Raw genomic sequence first — 17,657 nt, 5'->3', positions numbered from 1 at the left:
CGAGCAGGATTTCGGAACACCGTGCAAGTCGTGATCGACTTGACGACGTTGGTGGTGTGGTGGCAGGGGTGCCGAAAAATAGATTGATGCTGCAATTATTGCAATAAATTTGAACCGATAATTTATTTTCTAACCTTAACGGCTAATAACAATTATCTATCGTATTCACCTTTTTGTTACCGATAATGTATTGGAGCGCTCAGCCTCCAACCATTTCAAATAGGTGGCTGTCGAGCGAAGCCACACGTTCATGCTGAGCTTCTGCCTTTTTACTCCTTTTCCCGCATACTCAATCTTACATCGAGCCCACCACCCCACCAAGACCATGTCTGCTGCCCCTCGCCCCGCCACGTTCACCAACTGGCAAGTGGCGAACTTCTACTTCCGCCCATGCCGCGACCAGTACGATGAGGTGATCCTCGAGTACTTCCGGTGCTCGTGCGGCGCGGTCCGGAAGCGTGCTGCGGGTGCGAGGTACACGAACCTAATGCAGCATATCAGGCGTGAGCACCCCGCCCACACCACCGAAATGCTGGCGGCTACACCCGGCGAGACGGGCTCGCTGGCTCACTACGTGTGCCATTCCGCACAAAACATGTTTGGCTGGCTGGAGTGGGTGGTCAAATGCAACTTACCTCTCTCGTTTTGCGAGAACAAGCTAGCGCGACGGTACGTTCTCGTTTGAATTATGCCTACGTTGTCTGAACTACTGACTAACATACACGTCACCTTCTAACACCAGCTACACGAACCTCATGCCGACTTTGGTAGAAACGCTGCATCGCTCTCTCGAGAGCGTCACGCGCTCTGTCGAGCGTGCAATCGCGGCCGAGATGCCTGACCGCTTCGGTCTCGTCTTTGACGGATGGAGTCACGCATCCGAGCACTACATCGCCGTGTTTGCTTGGTACAAAATGGGCGACTCGGTGTACTGCCCGCTTCTATGCATGGCTCCGCTCATCAACGAGGATACGGATGATCACACTGCCGAGTCGCACCGGTCTTTTTGGCGTCAATGCTGCTGCGTGACTTTAACAAGAGCCTGGAGCAGTGTGTCTTCCTTGTTGGAGACAACTGCTCCGTCAATCAGCGTCTGGCCAGGCTGATGAACGTCCCGTTAGTCGGGTGTGCGAGCCACCGGCTCAATCTCGCGGCGTCAGCACAAATGCAAGAGCACTCGGAGGACCTGGAGTTGGTGCAAACGCTTATGGGTAAGCTACGCACTTTGCGTCAGTCTGCTAAAGTGCGGTAAGTGTTTTCTGACATTATTTTCGGTATTTATGTCTAAATCTGTAATATGTGAGCACAGCCGCCAAACCCACCTTCGGCCAATCATTCGCCAGCAGACGCGGTGGAGCTCCACTTTTGCGATGCTCCACCGCTTTTTCGAGATGCTGCCATTTTTGGATAGTGATGACGAGGAGCTGGTGGACGTGCTGCCTTCGGCCGCTGCCAAACGGCGTCTACGCGCCCTTCTAGAGGAGCTGAAGAACGTGGAATCTGTGTCGAAGGCGCTTCAAGGAGAAGGGGTTAACATGCTCGACGTGCGGGTGTGGTTCGACGGACTTATCGCGTCGAAGCCCTCATACTCCCGTTATCTCGGTCAGTTTTCCCATTACTTTCTCTATTTATGAGCTACTAACACGTATTTGGTATGGTTTAATGTATGCAACTCCAAGGGCTGCCATTGTTAACAGCCCTGACTTCGAGTCAGGTTGTGTCCGAGTGCTGAAGCGCCAAGCGAAGCGCCTGACCCGTGCCGAGAAGGCGGCGCTAGAGCCGTTCCTAGCCGCCGGACAGTCTGAAGGCGAACCAGACGCTGAGAACGAAGCCGAAGCCTCTTTTGTGGAGCGCCTCCAAAAGCGCCGCCGCCTCGAGGACCAGCAGCCAGGGTACGAGCTGCTGTCCTCGATCCCCCCCTGGTGGAGCGGGTTTTCAGCGTCGCGCGGGCTGCATTTGGGCTTCAACGGCACTTGCTGCAGCCGTACACGCTCGAAATGCTGCTCTTCCTACGCCAAAACAGCGGATATTGGGACGCCCGCACCGTTGAAAATGCAGAGTAAGGAAATAGTGTGTTGAGGTGGACGTAATGCATCCGATAATCTATTTAACCACCCGCGAAGACGCAGTCGATAATCTATTGCTTGCGGTTTCTTGCAATCCGTAACAATGCAATTTTCGGCACCCCTGTGTGGTGCACCGAGCGGTGATTGGTGATGGCGAGTGAGCAGTGACGGATGCAAGCCAGTGGACTAGAGCCACTTGCGACAGGAGGTAATAGCGTCCGCAGAAGATTGCAAGGCGAGGTGACACGTGAGCAAGAAGGACAGTGAGTATACAGCAAAGGAGAGGCGGCGTCGGACAGAGAAAGCGTGAGGCCAGGAGGCCGCGAGAAGGGGAATGTAGTCCAGAGAGGGAGACGCCAGTGTATACGATAGAGTAGCTAGGCGACGGGGGGAAGTAGAAGAAAGTGTTGTCAGCGAGCCGCGGTCTGGCAGTTCGACCTCAGTTGTGAAATGTTGCTGGATAGTAACGATTCAAGACTTGTAATGCACTAGTTGTACCGAAACGCGGGTTCTTGTCGTCTACCACTCCGTTTTAGAATACTTGTCGCCCCTCAACTTGTCGCTAAATATACTTGGTTTAACTATGACCAGTCGTGTTTACGCTAGCTACTGTTCGTATAACCGAGACTGTATGGTCAGAGCAGGGGATGCATAAAGGAAGTCTTCCCTCCCGGCGAAGCCTCGCTTTTACCATGTGAGCAACGTGGTCGAGGCAGAACGTCACACTGGCCTGCATGTTGTCGGCAGTGAGCAGTGGGCGGGTCACGCTTGTACACGAGCGCAACTTGCACGACGGAACAGCGTCGTAGTCGGCACGCCCGAAGCCGTTGCCGCCGAGCGAAGCGTTGTTCGTTCATGGGGGCTGACGTTCCGGAGGCGTTCAAGGGCAGCAGCCAAGTCACGTGGCTTCCTGCCACATCGGTGCTTCAAAGACGGCGCCTCGTACACCCCAAAAGCTCTGCATTCGCCTTGGCGCGCTTCCACAGCCTCGCAATCGTCCTCTTATGAACGCCAAAGAGGCTGGCCACTTCATGCACCGCTTTTCGATGCGGTTTGCCTCCGTTTGAACGCACGAGGACAGAGCTGATTGCCTGTCGACGCTCCATCACTGTAAGCTCTCTCCTGATTCGTTTGACATTCATACCTGAGATTTGAGGTACGAGGGGAAGGCTGGGCGACATCTGTGGACGATTCGGGTGCAAAATCTCCTTTGAGACCATCACGCTTTCAATTTTGAGAGCTCTGTGAAGGTCTACCCACCATCCATACCGCCAGAGCGCCTGCGTTCTATTAAGACCAATCGTAGTCGTTTTAGGCAAATATTGACGAATCCCGAAGCACTTAAGCATAAGAGGACAAGTATTCTGAAACGGAGTGGTAGTGCCGTGCGACCAGGACGTGTTGGCTACGCACAGGAGTAAGTGACACAGGAAAGCGAAAGTGCGGGCGCTGCACAGGTGAGGGCGATGTATTGAGTAGGGAGGCAGAACCACGGAGAGAAACCGTGAAGAAAAGCGCTCTCGAGTACTCGGGCGTGCCCAAGTGCGGTGACGGAGTGTCGCTCGACCTGTTTGCATGTCCGGTGGGGTCGCCTGTGGCTTGCAGGAGCCCAGGTCAATTGTATTTCATTCCCAGCCGTACCTGTCTCCAACACGTCTAGTGAACAGGCCAGTAATAGTCTGGTCGATCATCGTACTGCCTCGCTTGCTGGCCGTCGGCGCTATACTGGTCTACTTAGGCGTGGACGCGACAAGGAAAGTGTTAAGTTCGGAAAAGAGGACGCGCGACACCGCGGACAACAGGACTAGACGGAGTCTAGTTATCTATCGGGTGGACGTGTAATAATATGGGCAGCTGGGCTAGATGGTACCTGGCTACCTGTAGTATGGGGAGGACTGGGCTGGGAAAGACCCGTCCAATAAAAACTACGGAGACAGCATATCTGCCTGCGCCACGATATCTGCCAGCACACGTAGCCTCATCCATTTATCGTGGTTGCTATCGCAGCCGAAGAGAACCGACCCGCGATCTTCAGTCGTTTTACCGAACATTATAGCAACAAGGTGAGATCTGGCACTGCCTTGAGTACTGCCGCAGTCATCACAGTAAAAATGTTGGAACACACGAGGGAGGGTACGGCAGGTGGGTGAGAGTGATTTCGGTGATTATTCTAGCGACCATTGCAATCTCAGTCGAATTTGCCAACTTTTCGACCTCCAGCTGAGAGCCCTCAAAGTAAAACGCAAATAGCTTCAAGCTTTCTACTCGTGTGTCCACATCGGAGACCATGGCTCCGCGCAAGAACTTTGTTGCAGCATTTTTGCAAAATGTTAGGAGACACGAAGCAGTTGAAACTTCCGAAACATTGCTGGGAAGATCGAGAGGTTTCCATACCTCGATTCGAGGTCCTCGATCTCGCTTCGAAGCTTGATGTCGGCGGATTGAGTGTCTGCCTCGCTTGTGAACACTCCCCCCCGGTAACGCGCCTGGTTCACGCGGCGGTGATTTCTGAGAGATACTTTGCTTTCAGAACCTCTTCGACCATAGCGATACGCAGCTCTGTACTGATCGGACGACACGTTGCTTTCAAGTTCGAGATGACTTGCGCTGCCGTATCTAGATCGGATGCGAATCAGGGTGGGTACTTCAGGCCCGACGACAAAGTTGTTTGCCCACTTAGCTTGGTTACCGAGCATGAACTCGCTGATTTTCCGCTCTGACCTTCACACATCCATCCCCCAATTGGCTATTTCATATGAGGCGAGGCCGACGAAACCTTGATCGCGCAGGGGTGTTTTGTATAGCGTGGCACATGAAAATTCTGGGAGTCAACAGAGGAAGAATAAAACCCAGAGTACCGCAAGCAAACCCTGAATTGCACCCCTCCTTGTTTGACGTGAGTACCTTTTGTAATCCCTGTCCGCTCGTTTGTCTTCGACGGAACGGCACTTCATCGGCTTGTAAACGTAGCCTTTGAAGAAGCGCTGACGTGCACGTCTACTTCAGAACACGTCCTCGTTGCTGAAGGCAAACACAGAATTCCAGATCACTCGAACCCAGAATATCGCGAATTCAAGATCCAGGATTTCACTTCGACTCTGGGTGAAGCTTGGAACTTTGAAGGCACCTTACCCAAGTGCTCTCCTAGCCCGATAACTAACAAATACAGAATATACAACACTGCAACTAGCCGTCACTTACGCTTTTGGACCCTCGGACGGTGGGTCACTCACACACTATGTAGTCGGCCTACTTTAGCTCACTACTTTAGCTTACACGTTGCGCTACGTGTATGAGGAAGCGTAGGAGTTTATTAATAAATTGAATTAATTATACTTGAGTCCACAAGTATAATATAAATCAAATAAAGACTCCAAGTAGCTAGTTTAAGGTAAAATGAGAACTGTATTGTTTATAAATTGATCTTCCTCCTAAATCTGCTAAAACTGTTTATCATCTATGAAAGGGGTTGACAGCGGCTGGCTGTCAGAGCCCCGTCAATATGTACGTCTCTAATTGGTCGAAAGATGCTGCTTTCTACCAATAGGATCTTTGGGTATGTGTGGACCACTCATTGTGGTGGCTCACTTCAATGTATCCATTGGTGTGACTTACACCAAGGTGAGGAAGTATCTAAGACTTTAACAGACATTTATCTGTTAAACCATAAGTGACAATTGTCACGCACAAGTGGCAGTTGTCTCTTGTGACCGCTGTCATGCACAAGTGACTGTTGTCACTTGTGTGTGTAACCCCGTGACAGATCTAGACAGAATGCAGAGGATTGTCATTAAAGTTGGGTGACTCGAGAAGATCACAAGGAGAGACGACACGGCCAGGGCGAGCGGCGTGTAGTATGCGGAGAAGGAGAATCGGCGAGGACGAACCGATGAACGGTTGAGAGACAGCGTGAGGTAAGTAGGTTAGCAAGGACACCATAGCAGATAGGATAGGCGCGGACCGGGGTGACTTCAGTAGATAGGAGGGTGCGGCATTGTCGTCTGGCAAGCCTGGCCCAAAGTTCTGGATTTCGTGCGTGAAGAGCATTAACGGCGAACTAACCTAAGCTACTTGGTGTCAAACGCGGAATTAGTGCTACTACATATCGGGAATTGGGGCACGCCTGCACTGCACGAGGTACGCTGTTCGGGGTTCACGTATGGACGTGGTAGAGTGGTAGGGTGGTGAGGACCGCGGAGAGAAGTCGCGGGGCTTCAACGGCAGTATGCGAGCTGGCGTCGTGCCGAAGGACGTGGAGCGCGACTAGCGCACTGGTGCAGTTGCTCCGAGTCCGCCGTATATTGCATGTAAACCGGAACGCTAGTGCAGAGCAGCGTAAAGACCTACCGGGGCTGCGGTCGCCGATAATTGATCTCTCTCTTCACTGTCCCTATCCCTGTCGCCAACGGTGAACGAAGGGCCAGCTAACGCTGGAACATCCCGCGATGTCATGCTCCCGTTCTAGGCAAGGCTCATCTCCAGGAGGTGTCAACGGAGTAGTTTAGAGTAATGGTAACTGTCCCGACGTGGGATGCGGCCGTGGGAAACGGCGTTTACTACTCCCCCGCACGCTTCTACTAGTCCTTCAGTGCGTCCTATTGGGTGCCTTGGTATCTCTTGATCCAGCCACGCACTCTGGCGTCCAGCTACCGTGCAGGGCACCGAAGATTCTTGCTTCATACTGAAAGACTGACGAGATACTGTCTTGACTTTCCCAGATTCTGTTTGACCTGGCGAGCATCCTAGGGGGATTCACAACAGACTGGATCGCATTCTGACGCCTGGGTACCTCCAGTCGCTCGACGGGATTGAAAGGTTCCCTGCGCCACATGTTGCTGACGTTGTAGGCTGTCTGGAACGTGGTTCTGGATACTTGGCTAACGAGATGCAGAAAGTAGGTGTATACTGATCGCACCACCGTTGATTGATGGCGTTGCCATGTGTCCGGGAACCCAGTGCAGAGTCACCAGGCTAGTTCGCTGGCGGTCCGTCATATTCATGATCCCCGCACGGAGACTATAGATGCGTCGCCGTGGTATTCGATGCATTCCTCCTCGCAGCAGGATATACCTAGCACTGTGGTGATGTGCTACTGAAGGGCCTCGTCCAGCTCCACAGACTTATTACTGTCTCGCTCACTCGCATACGAAGTTTGTAGACTTCTCTAGAGTCCCTTGAAGCCGCGCAGTTGACTGTGAACTGTTGAGTGGCTCGAGCGAGCGCTCAGCGGGAAAAAATCAGGATGAACACGTTGGAGCAAAATGTTCAAAACGCGTTTTCTCACAAATTCGTTTAAGTACGATCCTTCCCCCCGTCCCCATTGAAACGACAGTATCTCCATTGTAATAAAATTTAATTACGTTTTTGTATTGGGTGGTCTCATCTGGTTTAGTACTCATAAGTACGCTTCGTTTTCTCTGATGGCACTTATCGTATAGTCGTATCACTTCAATAACAGAAGGTCCAAATCACTTGGGAGCAAATCTTGATTTTACTGAGGAGTGACCTATTACGAATTACTATCACCTTCACCATCACTGCTAGTATTCCCACCTGCGTCAATGTCGTCGTCCGATCCAACTTCTGCGTCCGCCAAATTGCAGCTTTCAATAAGGTAGTTCTAGCTAACGACGTCCAATGGGACACACCTTAGATACATTTCACGCAATCGATGATCACGAACTTCGTCTGACCCATCTGGTAGGCATGAAATGCACGATACCGTTGTACTGCAACCGATTACATCTACATCTTGTAGATTTAATCAGTTGTCTGAAATGTACGACCGGTGATTCTACACACTATATCCCTCGTTCTCAGGGAAACTCTTTCTTTTACTTTTAAAGTAAAAAACTCAAGAAAACATATAGCTGGCACTAGAGAATAATTGTACCACTGTAGTCGCGCAAACATTAGCAAATGCTAGTGTATAACAAAAACTACCAACACGCGCTGATCCTGAAGCTTTCTGTAGGCTACGATAACTGATTGAATGGTGTAAGAGCTCATGTAGTATGTAGTTTTGTCGCTGCGGTGTATACGGATACATTATTTTGCCTCACTGAGGAAGGCGTGATATCTACACCGTACCAGTAGTATAATTGTATTTACGACATTTCATGGTGCGACTTTAAAAAAATCTATCAAACCATAATTCAAGTTGTTTTGCCAATGCGCAAATATAAGAACACCTTAGTGAGGCAGAATACTGTACCTGTGGCAGCGTCCTCCATGAAGACGGATTTCGATAGATGGAGTTTCCCGTTGTGCAACGAATCTGTGGCTGATATGGAGGCTGCGTCAGGGAGCGCACAGCCTAACTCGTATGCAAACAGTCTACAGTTAGTTTATTGTAGAGTTGTCTGCGGCCTACATTAGGTACATCCCAGAGCCGTACAGATCACGAAAGAACTACTACAGGGAGTATCATGCGTCACTGTTATGAAAATGGGCTGCGATCCCATCACTAACGGTCATCATTGATGACCAGATTTTCTAATGGTATTGGGATTGTCACAATCCCGATACATTCGAGACTGCACACAATGACTGCACACAATGATTATGTCCAGTCTCTAAAGTATCGGGATTGTGACAACTCCGATACATTAGAGAATCCTCTCACTATGTGCAGTGTAGTGCCCAAGCCTTTACTTTGTATTTCCTTGGGCTACCTAGTAACGTTGCGAGCTACTTAGTACATGTACATGTAGTTTGCAAACGCTGTTGATATTTTAATTAAAAAAAAATTGCATCACGGTCAATCTCATAGTGGAAGTGTAAAAAAAAAACTTCAACTGTAAGAAAGATACATGTACATGTATGATCGTTGCGCGGTGACAAATCACGAAATATATCCCATCCGGAAACAACTGAACGGAGACACCCATACCGGTACAGACTACCTACAGTCAGGTTTAGTTATAACGGGTTGAAGGAACAGTTGAAATACCGGTCGTACATTACGCCTTCAAAGAATCCCTCTCACACAAGTCAAGATGCCGAAGGGCCTCGTACACTTGATTTGCAGACGTCGTCTGCCTGTTGGGAGCGATGTGGCTCAAGAAGCGCTCTAGGATTGACTGCATATCATGGTCCTTGTAACGGGTTAATCACGTCCAACTTCTTGTAGGTAGAGACGGAAGTGCGAGAGCGGGCCGTTTATCCGCGTTCGTGGACAAAGAAACGAGCCGCCATTGAAAAAAAGAAGAACCGCTCTGCAGGAGTCGTAATAGAGGTCGGTATCATCGACCCTGACAATGACTTTGATCTGTAGACTGAAGCTATTTCGTAATATATGTAAATGATCGCTGTTAGAGTAGGGCGTTTTGTTGTTAGTAACACACTAACTAACTGTAAGTGGTATGTTTGCTAACTGTAAATGGAAGAGTTAGTTGCAGAAAAATAATCATATAGTTCGAAGTACGTTAGTTAGTGTATAGTGAATTTTGCTAACGTGTGGTTGCCGAACGAACAACACCATTTCAGACAAACAACCCGGATATTACGCAAATATTTTGATGTCTGAACTCGGCAAGGCCCGAATATATATATATATATATATATCGAAAAGGGATATCAAGGACGCAGTTGTATCAGTAAAACTTAAGTTTTAGTCAGCTTTTAATTTATAGTGAACTACACTGTTAGCGTATAGGGAGTAAACTAATCGCAGACGATCCGAGCACTACACCCCATTTCCGTATGGTATAACAAAAATAACAGCCGGTAATGCACACCGCGTGTTACAAGTACCGGCTTGTATCTCGGATGGAAAGTCCCCACATCATTTCAAACGAAAGCACGAAAGCCTGCAGTCTTCGCTGAGTCGTTCGACTCATTCCGCAATTCATTCTTCCACCCCGATACGAATCGCTAACTTCTGGGGACGATGAAGTCCTGCTTTATCCTGTGCGCGGCTTTGGTTGCTTTTGCCTTGGTGCACGCCCAGAACCAAACTCGCTCGAAGGTTCAGTACATAGACTTCTCGAGCTTAAAACAGTTCACTGCGGAGCCAACAGCTCAGCTGGAGCCGACAACTCAGCTGGACCCCACGAATGAGACTGAAGCTCCAACGCCGCCCCCAACACCGGTTCCAACAACTCCGACTCCAACTCCAGAGCCCACTCCAGAGCCGACCCCGCCACCGACCCTCGCACCCACTCCAGAACCGACCCCACCACCGACCCCCGCGCCCACACCGGACCCGGGTCCGTGGACGCCTGTGTGGATTCCCCACGATAAGGTGCAGCCATTTGCTCAACCTGAACCTGTCACCATATCCGAAAGGGCCGGTGTCAAGTTCAAGCCGCAGATTCACATCTCGAATGGATGTCATCCGTACCCTGCGGTGAACGAAGCCGGAGAGACGGGTAGTGGTCTCAAACCGACAGGCTCTCACAATAGTAAGTGCAAGAGGTCTGGGTGGAATTCGCAGGTGTACGGTCGCTCCACCTGGTACAGGGGTGTGTGGGCCATCATGTACGTCTGGTATTTCCCGAAGGACTCGCCTTCTCCGTTTTTTGGACATCGCCATGATTGGGAGCAAGTCATCGTGTGGATCGACAACCCCGACGTCCCGGAACCGAAGATCTTGGCGGTGACGCCGTCAGCACACGCTGATTTCACGAAGCAGGTTCCTCCGAAAGCTGACAACGTGGACGGCACGAGTGTTAAGGTTAACTACGAGAGCCACTGGCCGAAGAACCACGAGTTGGGCTCGACATCGAAGGGCGGCGAGTTCCAAGACTTGATCATGTGGAGCCAGCTCTCGGAGAATGCTCGCCGCGCGCTCAACTCGGTGAGCTGGGGGAAAGCGAACATTCCCATTAACGACTGGGCCTTCCAGAGGCAGATAGAGAAAGCGTGGCCTTTTTAAGTGAAAACTCAGTGTCTGTTGCGTCATACATGTACAGACAACGACATACAAACCGGCAGACACAAAATGCCGACAGACAAAGTTGTGCGTGTACTCACCAGTCAACCATACAGACAACGATGTACTCCTTCCGTTTCACATTACTTGACCAATTTCGGCTTTTGACTTGTTTTAATTAAATTGCTTGACCTACTCAATTTGATATGTCGAAAATGAAAATAAGACGATATTATTAGCCGTTAAAGGGGATCGGATGCTTTGGTTTGAAATCTGTGGTATTCCGAGCACTTGGTTTTTGTAGCGCGAACAGGTTTGTATGCTTCTCTTGCAGAGTAGATTATGCACGTTATTTTGATGTCCCCCATTGAATGGGGTTGCCATTCAAAATTACTTTGAATTATCCAATTTTGGGATTCTGGTCAAGTAATCTGAAACGGATGGAGTGCCGTACAACGCTGCGTATTCTGGAATTAGTTCAAAGTTACGGACGTAATTTAGAATTTCCCCATAATATTATCAATTTATGATACTATAATATATTAAATATACTATATTATAACATGAATATTACTATACTATTCAATGGATTATTAATATCCCGACGTCTGTGCTACTTCGAACCCCGGCTGGTGAATTCTTGTGACTGATGTCGCAGTCGCAGGCCGACGCCGAGGGCCCGCGCGAGGCCGACACGCTGCGCGTGCTGCTGTCGACGGACAACCACCTGGGCTACGCGGAGAAGGACCCGGTGCGCGGCAACGACTCGTTCCGCTCGTTCCGCGAGATCCTGCAGCTGGCGCAGCGCGAGCGCGTGGACCTGCTGCTGCTGGGCGGCGACCTGTTCCACGAGAACAAGCCCAGCCGCCGCACGCTGTACGAGACCATGCGTCTGCTGCGCACGCACTGCATGGGCGACGGCGCCGTGCACTTCCAGGTGGTGAGCGACCAGAGCCTCAACTTCCCCAACTTCGGCGTCGTGAACTTCGAGGACCCCAACTACAACGTGGAGCTGCCGGTCTTCAGCATCCACGGCAACCACGACGACCCGTCGCGCGAGGGCGGAGGCGACCACGCGCAGTCGCTGGCGGCGCTGGACCTGCTGAGCGCCGCCAACTTGGTCAACTACTTCGGCAAGAGCGACAAGGTGGACGAGGTCGAGGTGTTCCCCGTGCTGCTCACCAAAGGTGAGACGCGCGTGGCCGTCTATGGCCTGGGCAACATGCGCGACGAGCGGCTCAACCGCATGTTCGCGCAGCAGAAGGTGGTGTTCCGGCGCCCCGCCGAGCACGCGGACCAGTGGTTCAGCATCTTCGTGGTGCACCAGAACAGGGACGACAAGGGCCGCGGCAGCAAGAACTGCGTGCCCGAGAGCGTGATCCCGGACTTCATTGACCTCGTGGTCTGGGGCCACGAGCACGAGTGCCAGATCGACGTCCAGGAGAGCCTGAAGGGCGACTTTTTCATCACGCAGCCCGGGTCCTCGGTGGCCACGTCGCTTGTGGAGGGAGAAGCCAAGGCGAAACATGTTGCCGTGCTGGAGATTAATGGACAGAGCTTCCGCATGAACACGCGTGAGCTCCATACAGTGCGCCCGTTCAAAATGGGCGAGGTGATTTTGGGGGAGGTTGAGGAGCTGGAGCCGAACGACCCTGGTGTGGCGGAACGGATTAGAGAGTATCTGGAGGGCAGAGTGATGGAGTTGCTGCATGAGGCTGAGTTGGAGCAGGAAGAAAAACGAAGAGAGCGTGCGAAAGAACGCGAACAGCGGCAGCAGGAGAGCCCGTTCCCGCTCCCTGATTTTGGAAATGGAGCTGAAGAAGAAAAGGAACTGGTGCTGATCCGTCTGCGCGTAGAACACACAGGGTTCCCGGTGTTGGTGAACCAACGATTTGGTGCCAAATTTGTGGGGAAAGTGGCCAACCCCAATGATATCTTGCTTTTCTACCGCCGCAAGAAAGATCGTATAAATGCTTCGGACAAGAAAGCCAGCGCGGAGCTGGAGAAATCCCTGTTGGGCCGCCCTGTGCGCCCCACTCCCCTGGCAGCAGTTACCATCGAAGATATCTTAAGCAAGCAGTTGTGTGTTCCTGAGCGCAGGTTGGTTCTTCTTCCTGAAGCACAACTCGGAATCGCATTGGAAAAGTTCACACTGAAGAATAATGCGTCAGCCATTCAGGAGTTTGTTGACAGCGTGCTTGACGAAACTCAGCGCGAACTAAGCTCCAAGAGCGATGCTAAGTCTGCACAAGACATTCTCACCGTTGTTGGCAAGAAAAAAGAGCAGAAAGATGCTTTGCTGGCACTACAGAAAGAGGAGGAAGATGAACAGTCCGCGGGCGGAAAAGCTGCATCTGGCACACCGTCAGCGGACGGGTTTCAGTCCAAGCGAACTACCCAGGAAGACGACAACTCGACTAAATCACAGAATGGCCGCTTCGGAACTCCGAGGGCTTCTCAAGCAAAAAAGCCTGCGCCAAAGAGGAAGACTGCGAGGAAATCGGTATTTTCAGATCTCGAAGATGACAGTGATGAGAGTCCACGAAAGCGGAAACCAGCCCCGCGAAAGACCACACCTCGCAAGACTACCCCTCGGAAAGCTCCTGCTCGCTCAGCACGAGCCAAGGCACGCAAGACTTTGCTGTCTGATGACGATTTTGAAGACGAGGCCTCTGTCACAGCCGAAGATGATGGAGACGAAGATTTTAAAATGGACGAGGACGAAGATGAGGAAGAGGATATAAAGCCGTCGGCGAAACCACGAGGCAGAGCTGCTTCCAGGTCAACGAAAGCCAAAAAGTCACCGCCCAACCGTAAGAGACTCCGCAAGAACAATGATGATGACGATGAAGATGACGACGATTTTGAACCCGCTGTCAGCAAGAGAAGTGCAGCAGCTCCGACCAAGCGTCCAACCGCTCGTGAATCACAAGCAAGCGATGTGCTCGATTTGTGCTCGGATTCTGAGCCGGAACAACCGGCGCCGAAAAAGCGGGCCAAGCAGACGAAGACGAAGATTCCCCAGCAGCACAAAATTGATCACTTATTCAAGAAGCAACAACCGAAAAGAGATGAGGATGATGATGTTGAAAGTGACCACGAGTTTACCCAGCTTGCTCGGCAGGCAAATGTGCAGGCCCGAGACATGGTTGGCCAGTCGCAATCGCAGTCCGAATCACAGATGTCCCAAGCTCGTGGGGGAGGTGCGTCGCGGCGCAAGCTGCCGTTATCGATGGTGGCGGCTTCCCAATTTCAGTCCCAAGAACCCAAGGGAGTTGCGCCAGCCGCCCCCGCCGCACGTAAAGGTTGGGGCCGTTCTCGTCGCTAAACAGCAAGTATAAGGAAGTTATCGGCTCGTAAGGAAAAGGAAGAAGTGGCTGAGGCCAGCCATATATTTCACCTAATGCCAACGAGGGTTGCCCGTGGCAGGACAAGTCGATCACCCGTTGTTGCTGTGCATGATGATGACTAGAGAGAGTGAAGCGCTGGTTGTAGCGTATCGCCCTGACTCTCCGGTTTGCTTCTTGGGTCGCGTCAACTTGATTTTTCCTTTCACCCGAGCGCTCTCTAGTAGATGCCAAGTGCAATAGCGTTCAGCCTATTCCGTGCTCTCCAGCAGTTCCTTGGGGGGCGTCTTCGGCAAGCTCGAGTTCAACTCCTCGTCCTTCGCGGGATCCTGTCGCACCCACGTCTTGTTCTGGAAGCGCGGCCGCATCTGCGATGAAAAGTACGGGTTGCGCGGTGCAAAAGCTGGAGCACCGGCGTTCAAGACAGCGTTTTGTGACGCGTCACCGCTACCTTCACCTCCGGTCGCGTCCGATTCTGGTTTGCCTTCGTTAGCTTTTGCTTCCTCGGCCTTGGCAACATTCGGGTTAACCCACTTTCGGTTCTGGAATGGTCGCGCTCCACGCGGACCGTTGTGCATTCCTCCAGCAGGTCCGCGAGGGAAGCCTCGGCCACCGTAGGGCGGCATACCTTGCGGCGGAAAACCCATCGCGTACGGGTTCATGGGTCCGTAGCCTGGCGGAGGGTAAAACATCGGTCCTCCATAGGGCTGTTCATCAACAACAAATAACAAGAATTAGTCGTGAATAGTTCCGAGAACGAGAGCACTGTTTTCAGCAACGAGTAACGTACCGGAGGATAGCCGCCGTAGCCCATCGGGCCGCCCTGGAATCCCATGGGCGGGCCCATGCCTCGTCCGTAGCCCTGCTTGTCATCCTTGTCATCCGACGGCGGCAGGGGCGGTTGCGTGTCGCGCGAATCGCTGTTTCTCCGCTTCCCACCACGTCCTGCATCCTCCATGTCGTGATCTCTGTCTCGGTCATTTCTCCGGTTGCCACGTCCTCCACTACGATGGTTGTCGTCACCGCGCTCACGGTCACGGTCATTACGTCTCTTCTTGTGCGAACCCATGGTGTCACGAGCGTCAAGCTCAGCCTGGTCAACATTAACAGGCGGGCCCAGTCGCTGCGAGAGCTTGCTTCCACCTTCCCGTTCACTTGCTCGTCGCTTGTTTCCACTCGACTTGGACTCGTCGCGCTGACGACGGTCCTCCTTACCCGACGCCGACGACGGCGACTTCTTGGCTGCTGGTTTCTTCTCCACGATGCCGAAACGCTGCGCTCGTCGAGCAATCACATCGTCCATGTCGGACTTGGACGAGTTCAGCGAGCGGATCGTGCCTCGGTTGCCGCCCAGCGACACAATCTTCTTCTTCGGAGGCTCGGACGACGACGAAGAGAGCCCCTTCAAGCTGATAACGCGCTTGGCCGAGGCCTCCTCCTCCATCTTCTCATCCTTGGGGGCCTCCTCCTCTGCTTGGGGCTGCTCAGTCTCGTCGGCAGCTTCAGCAGCGGGGGTCTCCTTCTGGGGCTCTTGAGATTGCGCCTGGGCCTCGAGCGTGGGCAGCAGCACACTGAGCCAGGCCGCGAACTGCTCGGCCGACTCCTCCCCGATGAAGTCGACGAGGTCGTGGGCGATCTGCTCCATGTTCTTCTTGTTGCCCACCATGACGATCACGTATTCCTGCAGCGATAGATACACAATGGACGTCATGCCTCCTCCTGCCCTGCGGTTGGTTCTTTGCCGTAGGTGGCGTCCCCCTCCGTCTCCTAATTGGGGGTCGATTTCCTCCCTCTTGTGGCGTCCCTTTGGTCTTCTTTTCAACATGCAATCTACTACATATACAGAGAGCGACTGGTCTCCGATCTCCCCGCCCGCCGCTAGCAAGTGCTGCTGTCCCTCCCTCCCTCTCTCTCTCTTCTCTCGCGTCGGCGGCCTACGCTGTGGTGGTCGGTCGGCTGGGAACCGCCCGCGCTCTCTAACAGGCAGGAAAAGAAGGCGAAAAGGACCGCCACCCACTCCTTCTCCTCTATCTACCTCGCTATGCTTGTGTACGCACCGCCATGACGTTGTCCACCTCCACGCCCAGCATCTCCGTGAGCTTCTCGCGCGTCTTGGCCGTGATCTGCTGCTTCCACGCGTCCGTCAGCGCCAGCGGGAACACGTAACTCTTGGGGTACGACGCCATTCTCCCTTATCCTTCGCGTTCGACTCTGCCTCGACTCAGTGGGCGGACCCGGCGCGAGGTGTGGTCCACAGCGGTGTGGGTGGCCCACAACAAGTACCTTAGAAACAGCACCATTGGGGGTTAGAAACCCGTGTAATCCGACCATAGTGGAACAGTGTACCGGTTTTGGGAATCGATACATCGTCGAATCGAATCGCCCGAAATTAACTCCCGTTGCGATTTTGGCTCGGTTTCGAGATTTGATAGTCGGCGAAACCTGAATTTCCGAAAATCTGAAATCCGAAATTAGGCCGGGAATAACCCATTCCCGAAATTAACTCGGCGAGTCTGCCAAACAGGCGGACACAAGATCTCGCCATAGATCTTTCTGGATCCGGGAGAAACTGTTTTGCATACTTCCGACCATATACAAGTTTGTGCGTAGTGAATTACGTTTCTGGGTAGTACATTTGGCCCAAGCACTTGCGAACTTCGACTGCTCGCCGCCTCTCCGCGGACCCGGCAGGCAAGGCAACAACAGCGGCAAGCGGGGGAGGAGCAGAAGAGAGTCATAACCCCATAGATCCTCCAGCATCCTGGAGGAACTGTTTTGCATACTCCCCCCGACATACAAGTTTGTGCGCAGTGAATTTCGTTCTGGGCAGTACTTTTTGGCCGGCACTTGTGAACTTTGACCTTCGACTGCTCGCTGCCGGGTGGGCGCGCACGCTCGCTGCCGGGTGGGCGCGCACGCTCGCCGCCGGCCGGGCGGGACGTCATGATCGGGAGGGGCCCCACGGCGAGGGAGAGGCAGCGGTGGCGGCAAGCGGAGGTAGCGGGGCACACAGGCGGCGAGGGCGAGTGCTCGATGATCCAAGACTTTCCGAGTTTTTCGTCAGATAATTTTATTCTACACCCAAAAACAGACATGGATGAACACCTCATAAACGATTGTGGGCTCCTTAAAAAAAAAAACTTGCTTAGACTAGCTGAAAGTAATTGTTTGGAATGCGTTTGTTGTCCTTCGTAGCCGATACATTGCTCAGGCACTGCTTCTTCAGTCAAGGCCTCTTTGGCAAGGGGTGCGCTATTGAAGGTAACAACACCATTTCACGCTCAAATTGAGAATTTGTAGGATCAACACGAGAAAAACTACAGTCAAAGCGAGAAGCTACCAACACGGGATTTGCTGTCCTGGGTATTG

General features: G+C 52.3%; 4 protein-coding genes across 4 annotated transcripts; 3 read left to right on the top strand and 1 right to left on the bottom strand.

Annotated features, from left to right (window-relative positions):
- Positions 1-325: 325 nt before the first annotated feature.
- On the top strand, positions 326-1,732 carry IUM83_02731 (uncharacterized protein; the record flags this gene model as incomplete). Its single annotated transcript, XM_067926673.1, has 5 exons — positions 326-669; positions 743-1,011; positions 1,091-1,211; positions 1,310-1,602; positions 1,680-1,732. 5 exons carry the CDS (start codon positions 326-328, stop codon positions 1,730-1,732), a joined length of 1,080 nt encoding a protein of 359 aa, XP_067784129.1.
- Positions 1,733-9,957: 8,225 nt separating this feature from the next.
- On the top strand, positions 9,958-10,944 carry IUM83_02730 (Necrosis inducing protein NPP1; the record flags this gene model as incomplete). The annotated part of the gene is made up of 1 exon (XM_067926672.1): positions 9,958-10,944. One exon carries the CDS (start codon positions 9,958-9,960, stop codon positions 10,942-10,944), a length of 987 nt encoding a protein of 328 aa, XP_067784385.1.
- Positions 10,945-11,590: 646 nt separating this feature from the next.
- IUM83_02729 (DNA repair protein (mre11)) lies at positions 11,591-14,269 on the top strand (the record flags this gene model as incomplete). Its single annotated transcript, XM_067926671.1, has 1 exon — positions 11,591-14,269. One exon carries the CDS (start codon positions 11,591-11,593, stop codon positions 14,267-14,269), a length of 2,679 nt encoding a protein of 892 aa, XP_067784356.1.
- A 270-nt stretch (positions 14,270-14,539) lies between these two features.
- IUM83_02728 (Zinc finger CCCH domain-containing protein 14) lies at positions 14,540-16,474 on the bottom strand (the record flags this gene model as incomplete). The annotated part of the gene is made up of 3 exons (XM_067926670.1): positions 14,540-14,995; positions 15,079-15,969; positions 16,346-16,474. 3 exons carry the CDS (start codon positions 16,472-16,474, stop codon positions 14,540-14,542), a joined length of 1,476 nt encoding a protein of 491 aa, XP_067784357.1.
- Between the last annotated feature and the right edge of the window lie 1,183 nt (positions 16,475-17,657).

Source organism: Phytophthora cinnamomi, assembly GCF_018691715.1.
Source record: "Phytophthora cinnamomi strain GKB4 chromosome Unknown Contig92, whole genome shotgun sequence".
NCBI lineage: Eukaryota > Oomycota > Peronosporomycetes > Peronosporales > Peronosporaceae > Phytophthora > Phytophthora cinnamomi.
This window is presented reverse-complemented; position numbering and strand designations above follow the sequence as displayed.